The sequence below is a fragment of the Corvus kubaryi genome, unplaced genomic scaffold (genome assembly GCF_017639235.1).
Source record: "Corvus kubaryi isolate FWS band 111438036 unplaced genomic scaffold, C.kubaryi_AGA036_p1.0 37334, whole genome shotgun sequence".
Lineage (NCBI taxonomy): Eukaryota > Metazoa > Chordata > Aves > Passeriformes > Corvidae > Corvus > Corvus kubaryi.
Genome location: NW_024581108.1, coordinates 17,549,060 through 17,574,097, shown reverse-complemented (window position 1 = coordinate 17,574,097; position 25,038 = coordinate 17,549,060). Strand labels below are relative to the sequence as shown.

General features: G+C 56.7%; 2 protein-coding genes across 2 annotated transcripts in view; one reads left to right on the top strand and one right to left on the bottom strand.

The window, feature by feature from the left end:
- The window catches only part of POMGNT1 (protein O-linked mannose N-acetylglucosaminyltransferase 1 (beta 1,2-)), a 15,426-nt gene extending 1,038 nt beyond the window's left edge, over positions 1-14,388 (top strand). The window contains exons 2-22 of the mRNA XM_042030598.1: positions 636-830; positions 2,813-2,921; positions 3,307-3,422; positions 3,679-3,744; positions 4,153-4,266; positions 4,922-5,039; positions 5,340-5,438; positions 5,919-6,046; positions 6,622-6,692; positions 6,969-7,044; positions 8,440-8,523; positions 8,654-8,695; positions 8,865-8,923; positions 9,374-9,446; positions 9,757-9,885; positions 10,178-10,303; positions 10,459-10,523; positions 10,859-10,903; positions 11,082-11,217; positions 11,535-11,644; positions 11,921-14,388. Coding sequence (XP_041886532.1) covers positions 720-830; positions 2,813-2,921; positions 3,307-3,422; positions 3,679-3,744; positions 4,153-4,266; positions 4,922-5,039; positions 5,340-5,438; positions 5,919-6,046; positions 6,622-6,692; positions 6,969-7,044; positions 8,440-8,523; positions 8,654-8,695; positions 8,865-8,923; positions 9,374-9,446; positions 9,757-9,885; positions 10,178-10,303; positions 10,459-10,523; positions 10,859-10,903; positions 11,082-11,217; positions 11,535-11,644; positions 11,921-12,023 — 1,980 coding nt within the window. The 5' untranslated portion in view covers positions 636-719 and the 3' untranslated portion in view covers positions 12,024-14,388. The remainder of the gene's footprint in view (positions 1-635; positions 831-2,812; positions 2,922-3,306; positions 3,423-3,678; positions 3,745-4,152; positions 4,267-4,921; positions 5,040-5,339; positions 5,439-5,918; positions 6,047-6,621; positions 6,693-6,968; positions 7,045-8,439; positions 8,524-8,653; positions 8,696-8,864; positions 8,924-9,373; positions 9,447-9,756; positions 9,886-10,177; positions 10,304-10,458; positions 10,524-10,858; positions 10,904-11,081; positions 11,218-11,534; positions 11,645-11,920) is intronic.
- A 4,202-nt stretch (positions 14,389-18,590) lies between these two features.
- On the bottom strand, positions 18,591-23,448 carry TSPAN1 (tetraspanin 1). The gene is made up of 8 exons (XM_042030599.1): positions 23,340-23,448; positions 23,148-23,212; positions 21,918-22,124; positions 21,469-21,543; positions 20,666-20,764; positions 20,159-20,296; positions 19,599-19,682; positions 18,591-19,344 (listed from the first exon to the last, which is right to left on the bottom strand). Exons 2-8 carry the CDS (start codon positions 23,202-23,204, stop codon positions 19,291-19,293), a joined length of 714 nt encoding a protein of 237 aa, XP_041886533.1. The 5' UTR covers positions 23,205-23,212; positions 23,340-23,448; the 3' UTR covers positions 18,591-19,290.
- Between the last annotated feature and the right edge of the window lie 1,590 nt (positions 23,449-25,038).

Sequence of the window (25,038 nt, the reverse complement as noted above, 5' to 3'; positions counted from 1 at the left end):
GCGCTCCTCTCCCCGCCCAGCCTGGCCTTGCTGGGGCACGCTGTGCTCCAGCCAGATCCCTGACTCTGCCGGGGCTCCACATCCCGCCCAAGCCCAGCGGTTTGCTCCCCGCAGGGAGCCCGGCCTCCTGTTGGCACAGCTCCTCTGCCCAGGGGTGCTGGGAGCTCCAGCAGGACGGTGGCCCGGTGCTGCACTCCGATAGCGGGGATGGGGCTGTTAGTGGGGAGGGTGTCTCCCCACCAGGAAGCCCGCTGGCACATATGGCCAGTGATGGCCCGTTCCATAACACCTGCTGGTCCAGGATCTATTGTCTGCTTGTGACTTTGGGCTGCTGTTCTTTCCCAGAGCGTGGGAGTGGGCCCATGGCACTGCAGCAGCCTCGCTGAGGGGTTGGGCTGGAGCGGAGGCTGTCACTGGCCAATGAGTTTAGGGGCTTCCCCTCACTCACCCTGCAGCAAAGCCAGACCTCCTGCATTGCTCCCAGCAGGAGTTCTGGCAGGCAAAGAGGCTCCAAAGGGCTTTTGCTCATGGCACATCAGTGCTGTCCATGGCCACCTCTTGTGCCAGGCTCTGTCTTTGCTGGGGAGAGAATTTGAAGGCACCTCCCTCACCCTGCGCCCATCCCATCCCGGCAGGGAGCCCTGATGGACATGAGAACGGAGCAGCACGCATCCTGACCCCTGCCCCACACGGCTGCCCCCGTGCCAGCCCCCGGGACTATGGACGAGTGGAAGCCAAACCCCGCTGTGAAGCCCCACAAGAAGCGGAGCTGGTACCTTGCCTGGAAGTACAAGCTGATGAACCAGCGCGCGCTGCGGAAGCTGTGTCAGGTGAGTCACCCGCGGCCCTGCGGTAGATTAGGAAGGATAATCTACGGGATTTGCAAGTTCACGGAGCAGCTGCATAGGTGGAAGTGCATCTGCTGGCAGTCTGGCTGACCTGACATGCTGAGGAAGCATAACTTGTTTTCCAAGAAGCTGCCTCCAAGTGCCTGTGTGTGGAAGGCTCTGCCTTGTGTAGCAGCTCCTTTCAGCTACCAGCAGACTTGTTGAGTGGCTATGGGAGGAGATACAATTATCCAAGTGGCCTTGGGAAGCTTTCAGCTAGAAACCAACTTGATTCCTCCCATCCTGGCTCTGAACCCATGCTGAGTGCTGCAGGGCTCAGCTTTGAGCTGTTTGATTTGCAAACCAAGCCTGGTATAAGGCACAACAGGTGGACAGAGAAAATAGGGCTTAGTAACAGGATCTCATGCCCCAGAGGCAGCTGGTGTCTGGGAAAGCCTCGGCCTTGGTTGCTGGTGCTGTAAAACAGCTAATCCTTGGTGGAGACGGTGTCCTGGTGGGTGTCTGGGGCTGTAAGGACAGGAAGGTTTGGCCCCATGGCAGCAAAACACAGAAAAGGGACCTTTCCTGAGAGGAGTTCATGAGATCTGGCAGTTGGTTTCTGTGGGAGGGAGCAGGGGGAGGGTTTTGCATGTGCCTGGGAGGACAAAGGCTCATGAGGGCTCCCTGGGCAAGGAGACTGCTCAGTTCTGTGTCTGATGGGGTGTTCAAGGCTTGGGAATGGGTCTGGTCATGGCAGGCATTGCTCACCATGCTAGAGCCTGCACGCTCTATAGTACAGTCATCTCTGTAGTTTGTGGCACCACTTAGAACACAGATGAAAATTTGCCTTAAAATAGGTGGACCAGAGTTGCAGATATGGAATTGCCAGGTCTACAGCAGCCAAGCATCCATCAGTTAGCTTTGACGGAGCCAGCTTTGCTAGACTTGGCTGCTGATCTTGCTTAATTCTTATTCCTTCTTGTTCATGAGGCTGTTCCCTCATGTCCCCAGTGCTGACCAGGGTGGAAGGTCTGGGCAGGTTAGTGAGGTGGCCTTGGTGCCTCTCCGTGAGCCCACAGCTCTGTTCGTGCCTAATTAAAAGCTTTCTGTGCACAGATCCCAAAAGGTGCTCATAGTCTTGAGTCAACAGCAAATTAACAAGCCAAAATGCCACAGTGACATTTATACCATCGTGTTGTCTTATTGCTGGTTTTCCATTTTCCTTAGTTACTCCTTGAACCTGCTTGGCAGCGATAGCAGCAGCACAGAGCTTCGTTCGAGGCAGTAGCTGGACAGATAGGACAGGGATCCTTTTAGTGCCTCTCACCAAGGGCAGGACAGTGTGTCAGAGAATCAAGGGTTTGTTCCACAGCCCCTGGACCTTCCCAAGCCCTCTGTGTCAGCATCCACAAGGGTTGCACTGAAGTTTGCTGCAGACAGTAAGGCTGCAGGCTGGTCTCTGCAGCCTGTGGTACAGTGCAGTTTCCTGAAATCAGACGTCAGCTTCTTCCCTTTGTTTGACTCAGCTGCACAGGATCTCCTCTCCTCTGAATACCCTGAGTGCATCCTCTGGTTCCAGAAGGACAGATGAGAGTAGTGATGCTGCAGCAGAGGCAGAAGTTAATGTTACCCTGGGAGCTGTAACTCTGAATTACCAAACTCTTTGCCTGTGGGGACCCTCAACCTTGATGCAATAATTTAGCAGGAATCTGCTCACAGATCTGGAAGCAGGGATACGTTGGAAGTGGGTTAATTCTCACATATCAAGGAGTCGGTGCTCTCCAGCTGACAAGTGTATTTCACCATGAAACTCGGTCACCTGTATTTCTTTCTCTTTGCTTTCTTCAGGAAAAAAACAGGGGAAATGACAGATGCTTGTGATCCCATGCAAGATCTCCTTGGAGTGCCCTGCAGCCCGTGCCAAGGTGGGCTTGTTTTGGGGTTGGTACTTGCAAATTTCTAACACAAAACATCCTGCATTGCAGACAGGTGCTGTCCTTTTCCTGCTTGTGACTGTAATTGTGAACATCAAGCTGATCTTGGACACCAGGAGAGCGGCTTATGAGGAGGAAGAGGAGTCTGCACAGGACTATGGTGAGGGGCAGCATCCTGTTGTGCTTTGAAAGCAAGGAAACCAGAGGGTCCCTTTAAGTCAGAGCTAACTTGTGACCAGCTACATCATGAGAGACACGTCTGTGCATGTGGCTTTAACAAAAATTAATAGAAAATGCTGCTCCCTTCCTGGCCTGTCTACCGAAGGCTTCGGCACATTTGGCTGAAGAGATCTATGTGGGGTCAGCTGAGGCCAGAGCTGTTGCCATTTGGTATTTCCCCTTACCTACCATCCCTGTAAATTCTGACCCATGTCTCCTTGGGCTGGGGTGCCTGGTGGGATGCCCTTCTGGAGGTTTGGCTGGGCTAGCACAGAGCAGGGACAAGCTAGGTGTGCCAGTTGAAACTGGGAATTTCTCCACTTTAGATGATGAGATGCTGAATGTGGAGGTCCCCAGGCACCCTGTCAACAACAAGAAGGTCCTGGATGTTGAGGTGTACTCCAGCCGGTCGAAGGTCTACGTGGCCGTGGATGGGACGACGGTGAGTGGCAGGTGCTGGCTGTCCCTGTGAGCAGAGGATGGACAGAGCTGCATGGGTGAAGCCACAAACAGCAGTGATGAGAGCACTTCAGAGGCTGGCAAGAAGTTCTGCTTCCAGGACTTCTGCTCTGGCGCCCATCACTGCTGTGAGCAAAGCCAAAGAGATTTGCCTCTTGTTTGGATGCTGTGTTGTGCAGAAGGGGCAGGGAATAAGAAGAGGTCTTGGCATATGATTCTCATCATTTGTCCACTTTCAGGTCCTGGAAGATGAAGCTCGGGAGCAGGGAAGAGGGATCCATGTCATTGTCTTAAATCAGGCCACGGTAAAATATCACCATGTCTTTCTTACTGGGCAGTTTGTCCTTGCTCTTGAGCTGTTGGGTGTGTGAGGCCAGGGGCAGCCAGGAGGGAAGTCCCTGAATGCTTTTTGTGTGCAATTTGTAAAGCATGACATAGTCACCCAGAGAGTCCCTGCAGGGTTTCCTTGTGCTGCCTGCTGTCCTTGGGGAGTGGGCAGGGGAGGAGTTGTGAGGTTGGGTGATGCTTCCCATGGACCTCCCCATGCAGGAAGGCCTGAGGGGCGAGCTTGCCTGGGGACTAACTCCCTGGCATACCAGAAAAGCCACTCCCTGTGTTGCTCAGGGAATGAGGCTTCCAGGGCAGATTTCCATAATCCTGTGTGTCCATACCATGTAGTATTTAAGATCCATCTGACGTGTGAATACCAACAGGGTCACGTGATGGCCAAGAGGGTCTTTGACACCTATTCCCCCCATGAAGATGAAGCCATGGTACTTTTCCTGAATATGGTTGCCCGGGGCCGGATCCTGATCTTCACCATTAAGGTATGTGACCCTAATATCAAAAAAAAAAGTCATCTTGAGTCAGGATGTCCTGAAGCTCATCTAGGCAGTAGCCTCGTGAATGTCATCCGGCATTCTTAGGACTAAATGTCACATCCCCACGGGGCTGTTACTCCCTGTCTGGATCACCTCCCTTGTCCTCTTGCTCTCCCTTCTTGTTGCAGATACTGCTGTGCCCAGCAAAGCAGGAGAGCAAAAAGCAGATGTGTCAGAGCACACAGCAATAGACTAGGGGTTAGATGGAGAATGGGCATGAGGAAATACAAGGATGTGGTGGGATCTTTCTGGCTCCCAGTTCCAGGGCTTTACAGGGGCCCTGTGGACTGTGCTGAGTCTGGGCTGCTGTGCAAGCATCACTGTGCTGCCTCAAGGTTTCTGGCTTAGCTGTGTGAAGTGTTGCTTAACACATGGCCCTGCTTGAGAACAATTTGGTCTCAAGGAAACAGAGTTCATGATTCCTCTGACCTCCCTATGGGTCATGGTGAAGCCACTGGCAGCTTTAGTGGCACAGAGACCTTGAAGGTTTCTGGCTCAGCTGGTTCAAGGGTAGGAGTGGGCCCTGTACCCCTTTGGTACTGATGGGAGACTTTCCCTGTCAGGAGCCAGAGCTCAGCTGCAGGGTTGTGCTTTGTTCCAGGACGAAGGCTCCTTTCACCTCAAGGAGACAGCCAAGAATGTCCTGAAAAGCCTGGGGAGCCAAGTTGCACCATTCCTGAGCTGGAGAGACATGTGGACATTTGTGGGGAAGAAGGGGGGTGAGTCTTGCACAGGCTGGGAGAGGGTTTGTGGCTCCTTTCTTTGAGAGAAGCCAGGTGAAGACAAACCCAGCCCATCCCGAACAGGCTCTGTGAGCAGGGAACAAGTCACAGAGAGCGGCAGCTCCATTCCTGGGGGTCAAGGAGGGTATGGAGGCAGAGCATGTTCCTTCAGCAGTTTGCTAGAGGCCAGTGGGAAAAGGTGCCAGGCTGTCCCCCAGGCTGACAGCCCCAGGTCATGCCTTTACACAGCAGGGCTGGGCCCTTCCAGGCAGTCCTGACCCTATGTTCCTGCTCCAGGGGAAGTATATGGGGAGAAGCACGCCAAGTCACCTGCCCTCTCAACGTGGGGTGACCCTGTTCTGCTGAAGACAGAAGTTCACCTGACATCTGTGGAAGGTAGGAAGTACAGTCTGCTCTATGGTGTCTGTGGGAGATGTTTGCCTGCTGCCTGGTTTTAAGTCAAAGCCATGGGTCTGTTAGAAAATCCCAGGATGGATTTAAGGCTTGAGATGATGATGGTAACTTTTAAAATGGGCTTAGCTCCCTTTCTTCCTACTTCCATGGCAATTCCAGGCATGGTTGTTGAGAAGGGTGAGGATGGAGAAGAGGGAACATGGCGTGGCCAATTGTCACCTCTCCAAAGCAGACCTGGTCTGGTCTTTTCTGACTGTTGGCCTTGAACAACCCATTGCTGCTCAGAGAGGCCAGAAGTGGGGCTGGGCTCTGAATGGCTCCTGGGGTTGTATCTGGCATCTGAAGTGCTGCTTGTTCACTGCCAAGGACTGGCTTGGTCCATGTGTGTGGTATCCCAGCCTGGAGCACACGAGGCGAGTCTGTGGGGTTGACAGGTCTGTTCTCTCTCCTCGGTGCTTCCAGATGCTGAGTGCCATTGGCCCGACACGGAGCTGAACCGGCGCCGCAAGAGGTTCTGCAGCAAAGTGGAAGGTTATGGCAGCGTCTGCAGCTGCAAAGACCCCACACCCATCGAGTTCAACCCTGATCCTGTGAGTGCAAGGGCACGGTGTTCAGGGAGGGCTGGGCTGCACCAGGTGTGTTTTGCAGCTCAGATGCAGAGCACTGTCCTTAAGTGCCAGCTGAGTGATGCAAACTGCCCCTGGGCAAGCCCTGAGCCCTAGCAAAGGTGATGTGAATACCTGGGGACAGGTCATGCTGGGGAAGGGGAATTCCTTTGCTCTGAGTTGCCAGGAATAGTTACCCTGTTCCAGGGATATCAGTGTAAGCAGCAGAGCCTGGACTTCTACAGACAGAGCAGCTATTGTGACTTTTGGGCTGTCCTTGGGACAGTGCTGAAGGGTTCAGACACAGGTCTCTGAGTGGATGCAAACTGGGATTTTGGAGCTGTGTCAGAGGTGGGGTGATGGAGGGAAGCTGGCAGGGTCTCCAGGAGTGCTGAGGGCATCCTGGTTGGTTGGTATGGCCCTGAGCCAAGAGGTAGGACTATGCAGCTCTGCTGTGGTCTGTACCCCTTGGATCCTGCTCTCAGTGGCATAGAACGATAGCATCATTTTGGTTTGCATGGCCTCTCCCACCCCCACTCACACACGTTGTTCTCTTCCAGCTCAAAGACAATAAAGTCTTTGATGTGCCAGTAGCTGTCATTGCAGGGAACCGCCCCAACTACCTGTACAGGTAAGCACTCCCAGAGGGCACAGCTGCTCTGCTCTGTGCCACAAGACCAGGCATGGCCCAGGCCCTTCCCTTTCTCCTGCTGGCAGGATCCAGCCTCCTCCTGGGGTTGCATGAGTACCAAGGGCAGACCTTGGGGGAGGGGAAGGGGAGGCCTAGGTAGGTCCTGTTCCCTAATCATGCACACTTTCCCCCATCCCAAGGGATCCATACCCCTGTGCTGAAGGGCCTGTGCCCGCTGGGGCTGTGCTGCACTCAGGCCCCTCCGTCTCTCCTCAGGATGCTGCGTTCCTTGCTGTCGGCTCAGGGCGTCAATCCACAGATGATCACAGTCTTCATCGATGGGTACTATGAGGTGAGAGCATTGCCAGAGATCCCTGTGGCCAGCTCCATGCTCCTCCAGCCCAGTGCTGGCCCAGTCCTTGGAGCCTTGTCACCTTCCTCCTGCTGTATGTCACACTGCTCCTCACCTGCTCCTACACAAAGTCAGCTTAGCCAAGCCATGGGTGTGGATAAAGCTGCCTTGGCCTTTCCCAAAGCCCAGGGCTGACCATCCCCATGTCAGAAGAGGCTTGGTGTGCAGGAATGACACCTGGTGGTCATGCTGGGCTCTCCCCATACCCTTTTCTCACTTGATGAGCATTGCCAGCCCCTTGAGCAGGCTCTGCATGTAATACCACCTGTCCAGCTGCTTCACGTGGAGAGGAACAAACCAGTCCGGCCATGCCTGTCCAGCTCCATTCTCACTAGGGGGTAAAGAGACCCAAAACTGTGTTTTCCCAAGGCTCAAAGCTTGGGGTTCATGAAAGCTGGGGCCAGGTGAAGGAGAACTGGCCCTTTAGAGGCAAAGACCTTCCTCTTACTCAACACTGAATAGTCCTGAAAGCCCTGTCTCTCTGGCAGTGGAATGTACTCTGGGACAGGCACATGGGATCTTAGTAGATCTCAGGAGCTTGCTAGGCCTCATCTCTGCAGCATCCAGTGAGGTACTGCCTGGTTGTCCTGGGATGGAGACAGTTGTTCCTTGCAGGCCTCTCCTACCACTGCCACATTGTGGAGCTGGGGGAGCTGACTTGTTTATGCAGACTCTTGCTGCACCACATCAGAGCAGTTAAAGATAGCAGCATCCATTGCCATGGCAACTGGAGCAGCATCCCTTAGCTACGAGGGGGCAGCCTGGATGCTTGAGCTGCCATGGTGGATACCAGGGAAAGAGGGAAGGGTTGGTACAATGGGAGTTCCTTCTCTCTCCTTTGGGTAGGAGGTGGGATGCACAGTAAGGGGATGGAGAAGGCCTTGGTGGCTCCTTCTTGGGGCAGAGATATGTCAGCCCAAATTTGGATTGCTTCTGACCCCTGTGCTTGGTCAGAAAGGTCCTTTTCTTGGCAACTGTGAGAGAACATTGAGTTGATTGTGGTCTTGCCATTAAGCAGCTACTAGATGGTCCTGGCCGTACCTGTTTTCTCTCTGCACTGTCTATGGGGGACTGGGAATCTGGGACCTCTCAGACATTCTTGGATACAACTTTGGGTCTGCAAAAAATGCTAACGAAGTCATGGTGATACTGAAGGGCTGAAGGGCCACAAAGGTTTGGCAAGCTCTGTGCTGCAGGGTGTATACTGAGCCTCACTAGTCCCCAAGAAGACAGGCACCTGCAGGGGATGTTCCTGTTGTCCTGGGGAGCTGACACAGGCAGGGGAGGGGAGTATGACCCACACATTTGAGGAGCTTTGTACTTTTTCCATTGCAGGAGCCGATGGATGTCGTGGAGCTGTTTGGCCTCTCAGGAATACAGCACACTCCCATCAGCATTAAAAATGCCAGAGTTTCCCAGGTGAGAGAGCTTTCCAAATCCTGGGACAGTTATTTCCAGGGACCTCCAATAGCATTTGAGGGAGGCAGGCTTAGCCCCACATCTGTGCCAGGTTGATGCTAACACGGGCAATGATTGTCTTTTCTTGTAGCACTACAAAGCCAGTCTGACTGCAACCTTCAACCTGTTCCCGGTGAGTGGGACTGCTACAGCACAGGCTTTCCCTGGCATTTGTGATCCCTATCCCACAGGAGCTGGGATCAGTCCTGTGGGGCAAGGAACCACACAGGCAGGGGACACTGCTTGTGGCTCTGCTCTGTCCTGTTCATCTCCACGCTTCTGATGTTCTCCTTGCCCTACAGGATGCTAAATTTGCTGTGGTTCTGGAGGAAGATCTTGACATTTCCGTTGACTTCTTCAGGTAAAGTTGTGGGTTCCTCTGTCGGTGGACCATTTCCTGGAAGCTCTCTATATGCTCAGGAGAGACCAGATCCTTGCCATGCTGTAACTCACTTATCTGAGGCTGAGCAGACCCCAGGCAACAGCCAGAACTGAGCTCTGCTTTCAGAGTCGTGAGGCCACTGTCCTGGCAATCAGTGCAGGCTGACTTCAGGGTTGGGGATCTCTTCCTGGTTTGCTTTTTGGGGATACTGATCCATTCTGTGCACACATGGTTGGGGCTGCCCCATAGCCAGATGACAGGGGCAGCATCTAATGCTGCTTGTTTGTTCTTAAGGAGAAGAAACTGATGGGCAGGAGACAATGAGGAGGAGATGCAGCTTAGCTTGTTTGGGTGCTCATCTCCAGGTGGACCGTTTGCCTTGGTTTGCATGGTAGAAGGATGTTTGACCAGAGTCAACTCTTTCCTTAGCTTTCTGAGCCAGTCAATTCACCTTCTGGAGGAGGATGAGAGCCTGTACTGCATCTCTGCTTGGAACGACCAGGTGGGTCAGGGAAGGATGGTGAAGCAGGGCCACCTCTGCTCTGCTGTGTTGTTCCCATGTCAGACTGGGGTTCAGGTTCCATCTTTAAAGCAGAGTGTGTCCCCCTACTTTCATCCTAAGCGGGTCTGTCTCCCCAGCCCTGAACTCTTCAGAAGTGCCCCTGCAAATCACCATCCTGTCCCTGCCATGTGCTTCCCAGTGGTTGTTCCCTTCTTCCTGTGATGAGAAAGTCAATGGAGCACGATGCCTCCCTTTTTTTGGTGGGGGTGGGGTGCATTCAGGGTGCTGAGCACTCCCCATAACATTGCAGGGCTATGAGCACACAGCTGAGGACCCCTCACTCCTGTACCGTGTGGAAACCATGCCAGGCCTGGGATGGGTCCTCCGGAAGAGCCTGTACAAGGATGAGCTGGAGCCAAAGTGGCCAACCCCTGAGAAGGTGAGTACCTTGGAGACCCTGTCTTCTGCACCCCCATCTCTGCCCTGATCTTCACCCAGTCCCTGGGTGTACAGCTCCTGGAGGAGCTATCCCTGTGCTTATACTGGGAAGGATGCCCAAGCAGAATGGATTTGGGACAGGCAGTGACTTGACGAGGAGCATAACCATCCATAGAGCTGGGGCCAAAGAGGGGGACTGGACCTGGTGTGGGCACCCATAAAGGTCCCTGGATGGCCACACTGCCAAACCCTGTCCCCAGACTTGAGTGTGAGTAGCAGTTTTCCCTCCCCAGCTCTGGGACTGGGACATGTGGATGCGGATGCCTGAGCAGCGGAAGGGCCGGGAGTGCATCATCCCGGACATCTCGCGCTCCTACCACTTCGGCATTGTGGGGCTCAACATGAATGGCTACTTCCATGTGAGTGACCTCCCGCAGCCCCCACGCCCTGTCCTGCTGCTGAGCTCTGACTCGGACACCTCCCCAAGTAGTGGGGATGCCTGAGGTGATCTCCAGATATTGCTGACCCGTGATCAAACTTGGTTTTCCTTCCCTCCTGTCTCTCTTCCTCCCAGGAAGCCTATTTCAAGAAGCACAAGTTCAACACAGTTCCAAATGTCCAGCTTAAAAATGTGGAGAGGTGAGTGTTGGTTACAATGAGATCTTGATGAAACAGTTGCTTGGCCTGACCCTTGTCTCCTTGTGCTGGAGTCATTTCCCATCTGGAGCAGCCATAACCTCCCATATCAGCACACTAGCCTCTGCTGGGGAGTGCTGGCAGTGGTTTTTGCAAGTTTGGGTTTGGCTACCCTGTGCTCCAGGGGCACCTGTTGAAGGGTGCCACATCTCAAGAATGTGTGGCAGTCCCCACCCTCCATTTATTGTTTCCAGCTGCCTTTAGTGTTACACTGGGGCAGTCTTAAGTTTGGATCAAACTGTCTGACTCTGCCCTGATCTGTGTGTTCTCTCCAACAGCTTGAGGAAGGATAACTATGAGACCGAAATTCATCGGCTCCTGGGGTGAGTGCCTGCTGGAAGGTGGGGAGACCACGGGGCACACTGGGTGAACCATAACAGAAGGAAAGGTGGAGGTGGCCCTGGTGACCCCAGCCACGTTTTGCATGTCTGAAGTAGTCTGCATGGGAGTGGGGAGAAGGGCAGAGGGTGTCCCCTCTCACTCCCTGTTCCATTTCCACAGTGAGGCTGAGGTCTTGGACCACAGCAAGAACCCCTGTGAGGACTCCTTCGTGCCCGACACCGAGGGCAGGGTCTATGTCATGTTTATCAGGATGGAGCAGGAAGCGGATTTCACCACCTGGACTCAACTTGCCAAGGTGAGGCCCCTGACATGGCCTGTCCTCAGCCCTGCACTGGTCTCTGCATCGGTGGGAAATGCCTGGCTGTTGTTCTTGGGTTTGCCCATGGCATTGACACAGGTCACCAAATGGGTTCTCACTGTCCCTGGGTGCTGTTGAAGCTCTTGGTGTGGCTGGAGGGATGCAGCCCTGTGCCACCCCAGTCTTGGGGTGCAGTCCTCTCTGCTGTGTCTCGTTGAGAGCAGGGGTTGTGCCTCTTCCCATGCCAGGGGATGCCTGGCCCTGCTGTCCATCCCCAGGCTCTGATGCCTTTTCCTCCCTCCCCACTATCCTAGTGCCTCCACATCTGGGACCTGGATGTCCGCGGGAACCACAAGGGGCTGTGGCGGCTCTTCCGCAAGAAGAACCACTTCCTTGTGGTGGGGGTCCCTGCCTCCCCCTACTCGTGAGTATCAGGGACACAAGGGTCTGAGTAATGCCCCATCCTTACAGCACTGTCCCCTGCCTGGCACACACCATCATCCACTTCAGTCCCAGCCCAATCCTGGGGGGACACCATCGCCACTTCTTAATCAGTGTGGTGGGAGGGGGGACGGGATACGTTCCCAGGGCTGGAGATTCACAGTGGGAAGGAGATCATGCCAGGCAGTGCTGTTGGAAATTGGGGTCCTGAGGGGGACCACCAGCCCTGCCTGCTCCCATCCAGCCCCCTCACCTGCAGGTCCAAGAAGCCCTCGTCAGTGACACCAATCTACATGGAGCCCCCTGCCAAGGAGGAGGGGGCGGTGGCAGTGCCAGCGGTTCCAGCAGCAGAGCAGACGTGAGGCTGGCAGCTGGAAGCAGAGGGGACCTGGGGAGCACAGAGGCCCCCACAGTGCAGAGACAGAGTTGGCAGCAGCTCTCGGAGGCTGGTGACTGGATACAGACTCCTGCTTTGGGCTGCAAAAGCAGATGTTGGGCTCCCTCCAGCCCCCTGTTGTGGTTTCCCTTGCCCATGCACAGGACAGGGTCCTTCCCTGTAGATAGGCCACCCCCATCCCAGGAACTTGGGTTTTTTTAACACAGACACTCTACTAACGCTGCTCCTTTTGCCCCCTGGCTGGGCAAGGTTGGAGGAAGGAGATGCTCAACTGGAGCCTAGAGGGGGCCTCAAGAAACACCTCTGCTCTCCTTTTTGGCCCCAAAGTCCTGAGAAGGCAGCATGGTGCAAGTGCTGCAGCCTGCCAGCTGGGTGTTACTTATTAACTCTTGCCTGCTGGCTTTGTGCCCCATGGTGAACACAGTGCTGAAGAGGGGATATTCCAGCATCTCTCCTGTCACCTGCACGATGGATGCACCTTGAAGACTCTGTGCTGGGCTGGACATCTTCCTGCACACTGGCTTTGCTCCGTGGGCTGCAGGCAGTGGTGCAGCCCAGCTCACAGAAAAGGGAATGCTGAAGAGGAGCTGGACTTGCTGCGGACACGGAGGCAGCACGAGGGCAGTCAGTTCTGGGAGCTGGAGGTGATGTAGATAGAAGTGGACCAGGCTGTGTGCTCTGGTTCAGACTGCTCTCACCCACCTTCTCTGTGGGGAGCAGCCCTGCCCCTGGGTCGTGGGAGAGGGGGTGAAAGTGCCTTGCAGAGCGAGATGGGAGCAGCCAGCAGGCATCCCCTGGCTGCAGGGGCAGGGGGGGCCGGGGTCCTCTGGAACGAGAGATGCTGCACTATGGTCCTTGCCTGTGGTGCTGTACCCTGTCTCTCCATTCTCCCTGCCTAGGTATCCCCTGCTTTTGCTGAAGGCAGAGGGAGTTTCTTCTCCTGAATCCCCACCCTTACTGCAGTAAGTTGCTGGCAGGCAAGCTGTGAGCTGGTCTGGGATGGGCAGCCTGTGCCTCCCGCTGTGGTACACCCCTTGTGCAGAGGGAGAGGGAGGGGGTTCCGTGCCTTAGGAAGGATCCCAGGGCCCCCTCCCATCCCCAACCATTCGGTACTAATGTCTCTGCACCCCGAGGGGGCAATCCTGGTCCCCTTGCTCAGTACAGCTGCTCTCACCCGTGCAGCAAGAGATCCATTCTCTGCCCATCCCCTGGCCTTGGGCAGGGATGCAGTGCTCTGGCTTGCCTTTGGGAGAAGGAGTTGCTGCTCAGTCCTTTCCCTGAGGTCACAGGGGCTCTTCTCCTTCATTTTCTCACTGTGAACTGAGCATTGGGGTCTACACTACACTAACTTATTTATTTATTGCTTCTGGGAAGGGGCAGATCACAGGAAGCATCATGGAGAGCTGGCAGCCCCCTGCCTGTGCAGGGGCAGTCATGGGAGGTTTGTCTCTTGTCCCCCTGGCTCCACCCTCTGTTCCCTGCTTTCCTCCCTTGCCCAGAATAGGAATGAAAACTTGTGAACCAGGAAACTCCTCTTGGCCAAGATGATCCCAGGGTGGATGCAGCACAGCTCTAGCATGACTGCAGGGACTCTGACCTTCACAGGCCCTTGCATGCCTGCCCCAGCAGGTGGGATGGGATGGATGCAGGAAGGGAACAAGAGCGTGCAGGGTGGCACCCTTGAGGCTGCACTACTGGTCTGGGGCTCAGCCCTGCCCCCCCCCAGTGCTGCCCTTCTGTGGGACTCTCCTCTGGCAGCCAGTGGGCAGGTGGCCCCTGGTGGCCCTGTGCTGGCCCTCAGGGTAAAGCAGGTCTTTTAAGAGGATGGAAAAGGGACCTGTCTTCTTCTGAGAACAAGTAGCTTGCTCCCCATGCCCTGCTTTGGAAAAACTTCCATGGCTCTCCATTGCCCTTTCCTTGGCACCTCTGTTCCCAAGGCTCAGTTTCTCTTCCCCTTGAAACTAAATGCACCCTCTTTCCCTTCTCGGGTAGGGCTCAGGCTTGGCTTCCTCCCAGCTCCTCTTGGGGCTGGGGAAGGTGGTCCTAGGGATAGGGGATGGCTAAACATGAGTTCTCCTCTACTCCCCTGCCAGCCAGGGGTCTGTGGCTCCCTGCTCTCAGTGACAGCAGGACTTGACTGGTGGGGTTTAGGCTCCCCCTTCTCCACACACCACACCAGGCCTATGGGGTGCTGTTCTCCGTCCCTCCCCGTTCCCCCAGCAAGGCTCTGGGGTGGGAGCCGTGGCAGGGCTGGGTGTGTGGCATCACCAGGGTTTGACGCTTTCTGAATTGAATTATTTTTTCAAGAGTAAACATTGCAAAGCTGTTGAGCCTCGTGTGTTTCTTAGCTGGCCTTGTGCAGGGTCCAGGGCCGGGGTCCCTGGAAAGGACAGACCCCTGTTCTCTGGTGTCTTGCTCTGCCTAGGGTTGTGCAGGCCTGGCCATGGGCTAACAGTGGCCCCAGGCCTGTGCCAGCAGAGGTCCTCTGTGTGGTGCGAGCTGTTTGTGAGCTGTTTCCTCCTTGAGCTTTATCACTTTTATCTTCAGTTCAGCAACTGATGGAAACTTTGACGAGCTGCCCTGTGACTCGCCCCCATCTTCTTCCTGGCAACGCCAGCTGCTGTATCCTGAGAACTACAGCCTTGTCACCCTCTTGACCATTCCAAATACCTGCCCCCATGGGGCAGGGAGCCCTGGGAGGGCTGGGGATGCACCCATTTCAGGGGCAGAGACCACAGGACTGAAATAAAGAGGCACTGGGAGAGTGTCAGCCACCAGCATGCACCAGCTGCCTCCTGCTGCCTCCGGCTCCCCTGCCTGACCCCTGCAGCCAGGCAGGGCTGCCAGCCCCTCCCCAGGACCAAGCACAGCTCTCTGGCTGGGCAACCCCTTAGCAGAAGTTTCTTGCATAGCCCCGGATGCTTGGTGAGGGGCTCTCATCTTGGGGGATCTCTCTCACTTCCTGGTGTATCCTGCTGGTGCTGGAGCATTCCCGGCTGGCCCAAGAGCTGGCTAGGCCACTGGCCCCTCCCCTGCCTGCCCTGGAAGTCCGATGCAGTGGCTGCCACAGCTCAGCCCCATGAGGCAGCAGCTGCAGCACGTGCTGCCCGAGCTGCAGTTCTCACCAGCCCCTGCAGCCCCCCCAGCCCGGCCTCCCTGGATTTGTGCAGCTGCACAAAGGAGAACCTGTCCGGGCTGCTCCACCTCCCAGGAGCTGGCTGATAATTAAACAAAAGCAAAATAGCATTGGCATGAAACTTGACCTTTCCAGAGCTTGTGGGGGGTGGGGAATTTTGCATGATTTCTGGTGGTGTTTATTTCTATGCATTATGGTTTTTTGTTGGAGATCTCTGGGCCGGGGAAGCAGGAAGTCCCTGTGCTCTGATGACGGGCTGCTATGTGGCAGACAAGGTCCACACTGACCCTTCCCATGGCACATCGGTTCTTCTGTGCCCCACAGATGGAGGAAAGTGCCTTCCAGCCAGAGTCCTCTGGGATAACACACCCGGTTCTCTTGAACGGAGAGATCTCAGCACTAGAGGGATGCTGTGTGTGCTGGCCCCATCTCCTTCCCTGTGTGGGAGGGAGTCAATGGTGCTGTGTCCAGCCACTTGCATCCCAGCCCAGGGAACTGATCCGAAATTTTCATCACCCTCTGCTTCATAGAAAGTCATAAATGCCAGATGCATTTATGAATGAAAAGTCATAAATGCCAAGGTGCCCAAACTGCTCCCAGGGAAGGGACTCTGCTTGGCTTCTCCCCTTGTTCTCAGCTGTGGGAGGGTTCTTTCCCTGCACCCAGCCCATTCCTGTCCCTGTTCCCTGCTGTGCCTGTGGACACAGGGCTGCCACCTCCTGTGCCCACATCTAAGGTAGGTGGCAAATTAATCTTCAACTGGTTATCCAGGATTGCTGTGACAGTTATTGTGCCATTCCTGCCCAGTGCAGCATTAATGATTAACACGCCAGGCTCAATGTCAGCTCCTGCCTGCTGCCGTTTGAATAGCCCTTGCATCGCCTCCTCTGATATCTCGGCAAACAATTAGGGCAGGGAGCTGCCTAAAAAGCACCGTTGGCCTTAGGCTGGCACTCGGGATGGTTTATCTCTGAGGAAGAGAAGGGGAGTCAAGCAGGAAGTCTGTGCCAGGGAAAGTGTGCATGGGCTCGCTTTTTCCCCTGGACCAGCCTGCGCCCTTCAAGGATATCCTCTTCCCCCCACTCTGGGAACATCCTGGCCAGGCTGCTACGGCAGGCAGGGGAAATTCCCCACAGCGGGCACTCCTTGAGCAGTTGGTGCTGGATGAGTTTGCTTTTGCTTCTTAGTTTTACCCCCTTTATCAGCACAAACCCAAAGAGTTGCAGTTCCTCCTTCTTTTCATGTGCCTGTTCCTATCAACGCTAATTCCCAGGAAGGAGGGGGCGGCTCCTTTCCTGAATTGCTGATCACTGCCCACTCCCTGCCAGCCCAGGCGCCTGCACCACACAGGGTTTGCCTGCTGTGCCCCGGGGCAAGCGATGCCGGTGGAGAGCGCACCCTACAAATCCCCAGGAATTTTGGTCTGTGCGCAGCTCCCATCATGGCACTGGCTGCTTTCCCAACGTCCCTGCAGGGAGACTTTCCCCTCCTGCCTTCCCTCACCCTGTGTCCCAGGCGGAAAAGAAGAATCCCCACTTTGGCACACACCCAGATGCGTCAAGTGCTCGAGCCATCTCCTGCCATCTTCCCGGGAGCAATAAGGAAGTTTCTGTTTGCCAGCACAAGCCCTCGGGGACATTTCGGCCTTGTGCTGTCGGTTTCTGATGGCCCCAGCATGCCAGTCTGGGAGAACTGGGCAAGTCTAAGGGGTACAAGGTGCAGAGGTGCCTGGTGGCACCCACATGGGCTGGTGGGGATGGTTGGGCTGGGATGTGCCGCGGGGCTCGTGGGGAACCAGCTGGAATGGGATCTCCTTGGAGAGCCCAAAGGCTGTGGCAGTGGAGGGCAGGGGCACAGAGGGAGCACAGGGAGGCTGTGCCAGTCCAGTTTACCCCTCACTGCTCTGCTTTTGGCTGCCAGGGCAGCCAAGAGCCACAAAGGGCAACTGGGAGGAGTCGCATCCGCAAGGAGAAACTGGTCCTTCAAGTTTTCCCGGCAGGTGGAGGGCAGGAACCAAGCCAGTGTTTGCAGGGCTATTTACAAAGCTCAGTGCCACAGAAACAACCTGTTCTGCCCCATGGCTGGGAGGAGTTGTGAAGGTGGAAGGCAGCAGCTGGCCAGGCATCACCCCTGAGCCTGCTCAACCCTGCAGGGGTGATGGTGAGAGGGTGTGTGCCAGGAGTCAGCTCTGCAAGGCATCCCAGAAACAAGGGGCAGGGGAGGACATGGCTGGGTGTGCCCAGCACTGTGCCAGCTGGTTCCTGGGCACCACAACACCTCTAGGAAGGGGTGCCTGGCAGCTCCTACAGCCTTGGAGAGGGAAAAAGGAGTCATAAAAGCCCTGACGTCACCCATGAGGTGGCGCCAGTTTATGGTAGAACTGGAACCTATTCACCTGTCCAGGAAAGACAAGGCTATTTTCTGGCAGCTTCCCCCCACACCTTGCCAGGAGGCAGGGCCAAATCCCATGGCCCCAGGGCTGAGGAACCCAAGGTGGGGAGTGGGTGCCGATGCCTGTCTCACTGTCCCCTGCCCACTCCTGCCACTGTGACAGGTACTGGATGGCACCAGGGAGATGCCAGACCATGGCAGTGCCTCGGTGCAGCCCCGTACCCAGGGCAGGAGCTGATAAGGGGGTGGCAGAGTAGACAGGGAGCAAGGCAGTGCATGGAGAGGCTGTTTGCACACTGGCCTCCTGCCACTCGCCCTGCCCTCCACCCCCCTGCCCCACAGCCAGAGAGGCAGGAAGCCTTGTGGCAAAAACAGGGTGAAGGAGCCCCTTGGGAGCACCCACCCTGGCTGTGCTTTCCAAGTGGAGAAACTGAGGCAGAGCAAGTATATCCTCAAGGGAACAGAGGGAGCAGTGCTGGGGAAAGAGGGGGTCTGGAAACCCCCCAAGCCCACCCATGACCTCCCCCATCCCCACCCATAGAGGGAGAGCAGATGCATCACACACAGGCAGTGCAGGACAATGCTGGAGTGGAGATGTTCAGAGGTGGGGCTGGCAGGATCCATCCCTCCTCACCACCCCAGTCCAGGTTCCTGCAGCTGATGGGGATGCAGGAACCCCTCAGCCAGCCCTGCCTTTCAAGCCAAGCTGTTGCTCAGTCCCTGACAGATGCTGTGAGCAAGCAGTGCTGTTGCAGAGGGTGGGGGGTGCAAGGCTGGTGGTCCCCCTGCACCCTGTCTGTTGTGCAAACAGGGGGCTGTTCTGTTTCCAAGCACCTGAACAGGTGAGGAGCCACATGCAAGGAGGGCAGGTAGGCTGTGGGCACAGCTGTGCTGCCTGCAAGGACATGGAAGGGAAGGTGGGAGGGAGGCAAGGCAGCCCCTACCCCTGCATCCCCCCGGCAGAGGGTATTTATTAAAGGCAACACCGAGATCAACTCCAGAAAATAATTTGTATCCAAGATGAAAAATTTATTTGCATTTCTTTACAGCGTGGAGAGGGGCTTAGGCACAAAATGTCAGGGGGTATAAGGGGCAGCCCCAGCCCCTGCAGAGCCAGGGACCACCAGGGCTGTCTTCATGCCAGGGAAGGGGCAGAGACCAGCCAGCACCCAGCCAGCCCTTCTTTTAGGGGACAACATGGCAACAAGGCCAGGGGTGGCAGAAAATGGGTGCAAGAGTAGATACATGCCCTATGAGGGTGTAGTTACCACCTAAAACTGATGCAGGGGGACACGGTGGGGACAGCGTGGGAGAGGTACAGCACCCGCCTCCAGGAGTTTATCAAGGCATTGCTGTGCCATTGCCAGATCAGCAGCCCTGAACTGCCTTCATCACCGGCTGGTATCAGCCCTGTGCTGCTTTATCACGTGCTGGTATCAGCCAAACGGACCAAGCAGCTTCTCCCAACAACCCCCCCAATCAAAAACCACCCCAAATCTCTATGTACAGACTCCATATACCATATCAGTACAAAAATATACACAAACTCTACAGATCCCAGCTCAGTAGATCAAAATACAGCTATAAATCACAGTGCACAGGAGAGCATCAGACCCAGAGAGGGACGGGGTCCCCCCGAGAGCATGGCACGCCACGGGTGCACCCCGGCATGGGGGTTGGCAGGTCATCCTCCTGCCTCGGGGGGTCACTTCTCATCCAGCCGACAGTACAGGTACATGGAAACTGCCATGGCCGCGATCTGGGGGCAGCAAGGTGCAAATCAGCCCCCTTAAATGTGCACCTCCCTTCCCCAACACAGGTTTGGGTCACAGCCCACCATCCCCAGTGCGCCAAGGCAGGAGGGCTGGATGTGCCCAGGGAACAAGGCTTAGTAGCCTGGAGCTGCAGGTGGTCCATGGAGCTGCACCAGTCCCCTGAACGCCCCCCAGGGCTGGTCCCAGCCCCACCTGCAGGCACAAGGAGGAGGCAGCCCAGCAGTGCTCAGGCACTCACCTCCAAGGCAGCGATGCCGGCTGCCACGCCGCCCGCCACTCCTGCGTTTGTCTTGATTTCTTCCAAGATCTGTTTGAAACAGCCCTGCGGGAGGCAACCATGCAGGTGAGGATGAGCAAGAGGTGGTGATACCCCAACTGCCAGGGCACAGCATCCCCCAGAAAGGGAGGTACAGCTTCTCCAACCCAGAGCACATAGCCATGGAGAAGGTCTGGGGGCTTCAGGGGACAACTCAGCCACTTCTCAGATCAAATACTGGGTGGGGAGCAAGGAAAGGAAGGGAAGAAGCAGGGAAATCACCTAAAAAGGCAGAGCAGTGCCTGGGTTCATGCCCAGCATTAGGCACACCACTCCATTCCCCTTGTGACCAGAGCAACGTAACAGCTTTACTTGTCTCTGCCAGGGACAAGCCGAAGCCACCATAGCATCCCCCCAGAACTTAAAGCCCATGGGACCACCACGTGCAGAGCTGGAGCTACAGGAGAGGTCTCCCCCTCTGTGCCCAGGCACACCCCAAGCCAGGCTCTGCCAGAGGGCAAGAGCCATGGGCACGTCCGTACCTCGATGTCCTTTTCTGCAGCCAGCATTTCGTTGCAGGGCTCCAGCATGTCACAGCACTGCCTGGGGTAGCTGTTGTACGTCTTATAGAAGTAGGAGTTGTTGAAGTCCGTGTAGTTATTCAGGCCACAGCAGTGAACCTAAGAGGGAGAGAGAGGAAGGCATGGGAAGAGCATCCTTCAGGTCTCCCTCCAGGCTCCGACACCACCTGGACCCCACTGGCTCATGGAGTGTATCACCCAGCTCAACCCTGCTTCTGTGAGGTGCTCAGTAGGCACCTTGGGTCCAGGATTTTGCCCCATGCATCATCACATACAGCTCTCACACCACTAGGTCCCAAGCAGGTAATTCCCAGGCACCTGGGGAGCCGAGGAGGTGGTGACAGCTCAGCACATCCAGGACTGTGGTGTGTCCCCACTCCCATCTCACTGTCCCACCCAGATGTGCACCACCTAGCCTGTGTTGGGAGGATCCCGACCCACAGGTGAGGGCCCCAGGGCTCAGCACACCTCTTCCATGGTGGCATTCCAGATGTGCGTGAATGTGTCGTTCACCCCATACCTCTCCTTCAGGAGAGGGGTCACCAGACCTGTCAGCAATGTCTCTGCCTGGAAGAAAGGGCAGAAAAACACCATCAGAGAAGGTTCTGGGGAGCACCACAGAGCTGAGCACCCCCATACTGGTCTCAGCCTATGGAGAGGAGACCAAACAGACCCAGCACAGCCAGAAGTCACACCATGTCCATTTGACCCACAGAGAGTTTGTCGCCTTCCCCACTAACCAGTGTTTTATGGCACCAAGGTCACTTATGCCCAGTGAGTCATCTGATAAGCAGCATTAAGTGAGGGAGCCAGGAATGATGTTGGCCCTGTGGCTGACTTCTCCAGTGCCTAATGAGGCAGTCCCCTTTCTCCCCAGGTGGTTTCTCAGGTGCCTAATAAGGGGGTGAGTTTGCTCGGCATGAGGCAATAGGGACTTCCTCCCCCAGTGGCTCCCACCCTCAGAGGTGGGGAGGTGTCAAGCCTAAGCTGGTTAGGGACTGAGGGGCTCAACAGAAAGAAGTGGGCAAAACTCAGCCTAAAAAATGAGGGTTATGATAAAACAGAAACCCCCATTCCCACCACCCTCAGGCTACTCCAGCCTACCCACGTAGCTGCCACCAGCAGCAGCCAACATCCCTTCCTCCTGCAGCACTGACCACTGCACAGCTTCCACACCCATGGGCAGCACTGCCAGCCCGTGTCTCCTCTTTTCCCAAGGGGTAGGACGGGTCCCAGATCAGCCCAACCCAAGACTCAGGCATTGCACTCACAAGACCTGTGAAGACCAGAGCCACCACGGCAGCAGCAACTTCAGCAATGAAGATGATCAGCACCACTGAGAAGAACTAGGACACAGCAAGGGGCAGGAGGTCAAACAGACAGCCAGAACCCTCAGGGGCCCCTGGAACTCATCAGCTTCCCCAGGGCTCAAGCCCTCCTGCCTCATTGCCTTCAGCTCTGCTCCTGGGCAGGAGCAGCACAGCCTTGTCCTCCAGCCCTCCACCTGCATGGGGCTGAGCTCTCTGGACACGCTCCAAGAGAGACCTCAGCTCAGGGGCAGACTTTGAGTCCAGCATTGCCCTTCCACGGGCCACCCAGACTGCCACTACATGGAAACATCCACAGAGAACATCTTTGCAGAGAAATCTGCCCATCAGGTCTCCCCCACCACAGCCCCAGCTCAAACAAGGCTTGGTAAGGAGGTCAGTCAGGTCCATACCATCATCAGGAGACATTTGCTCTCCTTCTGAGCACCATAGCACCCGAGGAAGCCGATCACCAGCAGGATGGCACCAATGACGATGAGAAGATAGCTCACATTCACAACCTGCAGGACGCTAGAGGAGAGCGCCCCAAATATTTTCAGGAATGACTCTCCATCCACTTTGACCCAGATGCCAACTCCCAGGAGGGTCCCGCCACCGAGCTGGGAGGAGAAAGGCAATATCAGCTTCCAGATAGGCATGAAATTTGCTATTTGGGGAAGGCCCTGGCACAGGTGTTTCTCCCCTCAGCAGTTTTTCACCACACCAAAGCAAGACTTTGTGGCACTGCAGGCAGCTCAGGGCATTGGCAGATGGGTCAGTACCCTGAAACACACCCCACCACCCTGGGCACATCCCCTGGGCTGTGTCACAGCTGCCCCCCTCCCCAGCCCCAGGGGTTTCAGTGCCAGTAGTGCCACTAGCCTCCCCACGACCCCACACCGCCAGTTCGGACCCTGGCCACCGTCACACCACCACAAGTTCCTCCATACAGGGCAGCTGCCCGTCCACCCAGAGGAGAAGCTGAGGAGCCCCTGGCCACAGACACTCATGCACTCCTGGGCAAGGTGAGCTCTGGGCTGCCTGCAGTCTGTGCCAGTCCTCCCCTCTGCCCACTCAACCTTCCCCACCACATTCAGATCCTGGCAGGAGCTTTACAGGGGGGTTGTTTCACCAGAGCGAGCCTGAAGGCTCTACATCCCCTCCTTCCCAAGGCTGTATCCTATCACACCCTCTTCCAGGTGGCTCCTGCAGAGCCAGGGCAGCTCTTGGGAGCTCCACTACCCTTCTCCCTGGGTGGGAGTAGAGCCCGCATGTGCTCTGAATTCCCGACATCCAGGAACCCCAACACCACAGTCACACGTGGGCTGCTCCCCTACAGAGGTAGGGCCCCCAGGCAGGGACCCAGCAAACCCCCTTTTCTGGGGCACTCAGCACCCCTTCCCAAGCTTCAGCACAGCGAGGGACAGGGGCAGCTGATGCAACAGCCACTGTCGCCAGAGCACGGCGCAGCCCTCTGGGCTTTGCAAGTCCCACCTACACCCACCTGCCCACACTCTCCACCCCATCGCCCACAGAAAGGAACACGGAGGGGCAGGAGAGCCCAGCCAGACCCACCCCACACCCGGCTCCGGGAGCTCCCCGAAACCCCCTCCCGCAGACCTCAGCTCCCGGGGCGCACTTACGAAGATGGCCAGGTTGAAGAGGATCATCATGACCTTGATAAAGGTGAAGCACCCCATCTTTGCACCTGGGGAGAGTAGAGAGGTTACCGGGAGAACCCCCACCCGGCACAGCCGCTGCCGTCCCGAGAGCCCAGCGTCCCTCTAGGGGAGCCCGGGGTCCCCACGGGCGGGGAAGGACGGAACCCAACTTACCTGAACGCAGAGCAGATCCCAACACTCCGTCCCGTCCGGACCCAGCCCGCTCTGCCTCCACCGCCCCGCCGGTGCCGCCCTTTAACGGGGCGCGGCCCCGGGGCCGCCCCCGCCGCCGGAGCCCCCCGCCCCGTCCGGCCCCGCCGGGGCCACCCCTCGGTGTCGCGGGGAGCCCGGAGCCCTGCTGCCCTCTGCTGCTGGCAGCCTCCGTGGGACGCACGCCAGGGTCCCTGCCCGTGTCCCGCGGGGTCCCTCCTGCCGTGGGGGCACTGCGGGGCAGCGATATCAGCCCGGGCCTGTTCCAGCCTGTGCCGGATGCTGCAGCTGTGGGGTGCCACCCCGCCGCCCCTCTCCGCGAGCTGGGCAATGGGCTCGGGATTTTCCAGCTGTGGGCACTCACGGCCCCCCGGGTCACGGCCTCCCTCTGCCAGCCAAGGCTGAGGCATCCCGTCTTCGCAGGCTGGTTCTGTGGGTGAGCTGCTGGCCCCCTTCTCGGTACCACTCAGTCAGGGATCTCCCCAAAACCCGAACCTCCAACATCCTGGGCCAAAAGAGAAGCAGGCAAAGGAGGGCGCTGGGGAACGGCCACACGAGCCGGTTCGCAAAGGAAAAGCCAAAGCTGTCCGGGCCGTCCCCAGCTGCTGCACAGGGAGGTGGATTTTTGCTGGCGGGGACACAACAGGGTGACGGCGGCGGGAGAGGACAGTGACAGCCATGACAGATGCCAGCGCTGGAGCAGTCAGTGAGGACTTGCCATTGCCTAAGGGCTGCCAAAAGTGATTTTCTTTGGAAAGACACTTTGAAACAGGGCTGGTTTCCCAAAGAGCAGGACAGCAAGAGAGCCACACCTCACAGAGGATGCTGCCTCCCCAGGCCTGACCCTGGCAGTGGTCCTTGCCCATCCAGTGCACCTTTGGGGCAGGAGCTTGTGCTGGTCCCCTCCCCAGTGCCCACAGTGTGTCCCTCCAGCTTGTGATCAAACCACAGAGCGATGCAGGAGGCACAGGAGACCCCATCCTGCAGGAAACCAGGCTCTGTGTGCTCAGCACGCTCCACCCCACCCCTGGCTCCCCCGAAACCCCACAGCCCATTCCCTGCCTGGCTGTAATGATACATTTCAGCAGGATGAAGTCAGCCCCACTGGGCTCCAGCCAAATCGCAGTGGTATTTGGGGGAAGCCTCTAACCCTCCCAGGCACCCTGGGTATGAACACAACCCGTGCTGCAGCTGGGGGCTGTAGCCCTCGCCCCCTCACTGCCTGTAACCTCAGTCCTTTTCTGCAGCAGCTGCCAGGAAGCTGCTCAGAGTTAGGGCCAAGCCTTCATTCCTCTCCCAAAGGGGGACAGCTGCTCCTAAACCCTCTCTCATATTGCCCCTCTCCCAAAAGTTGCCCCATCCCAGCCTGACCCTGTTTGCTGCACACAATCCCTCCACCCCAATGACAATTTTGGCAAATAAGTAAATACTTGCTCTCCTCCCCAGTCATTGCCAGCCACAGGGAAAAACAGAGGACAAGCTATGGACTGGTGCCCTCACCTCCTCCAGCACCTGGTGCTGCAGCCTGGGGTTCAATCACTCCCCAGTATCACCCACCCGAGCCCCATTAGGAAGCCAGGGCTGGATTTTCTGGTTCTCTGGGAAGGCCTGACCTGACCACAGAAGGACGAGTCCAGTGGCATTCCCATGTCCCTCCTGCCCA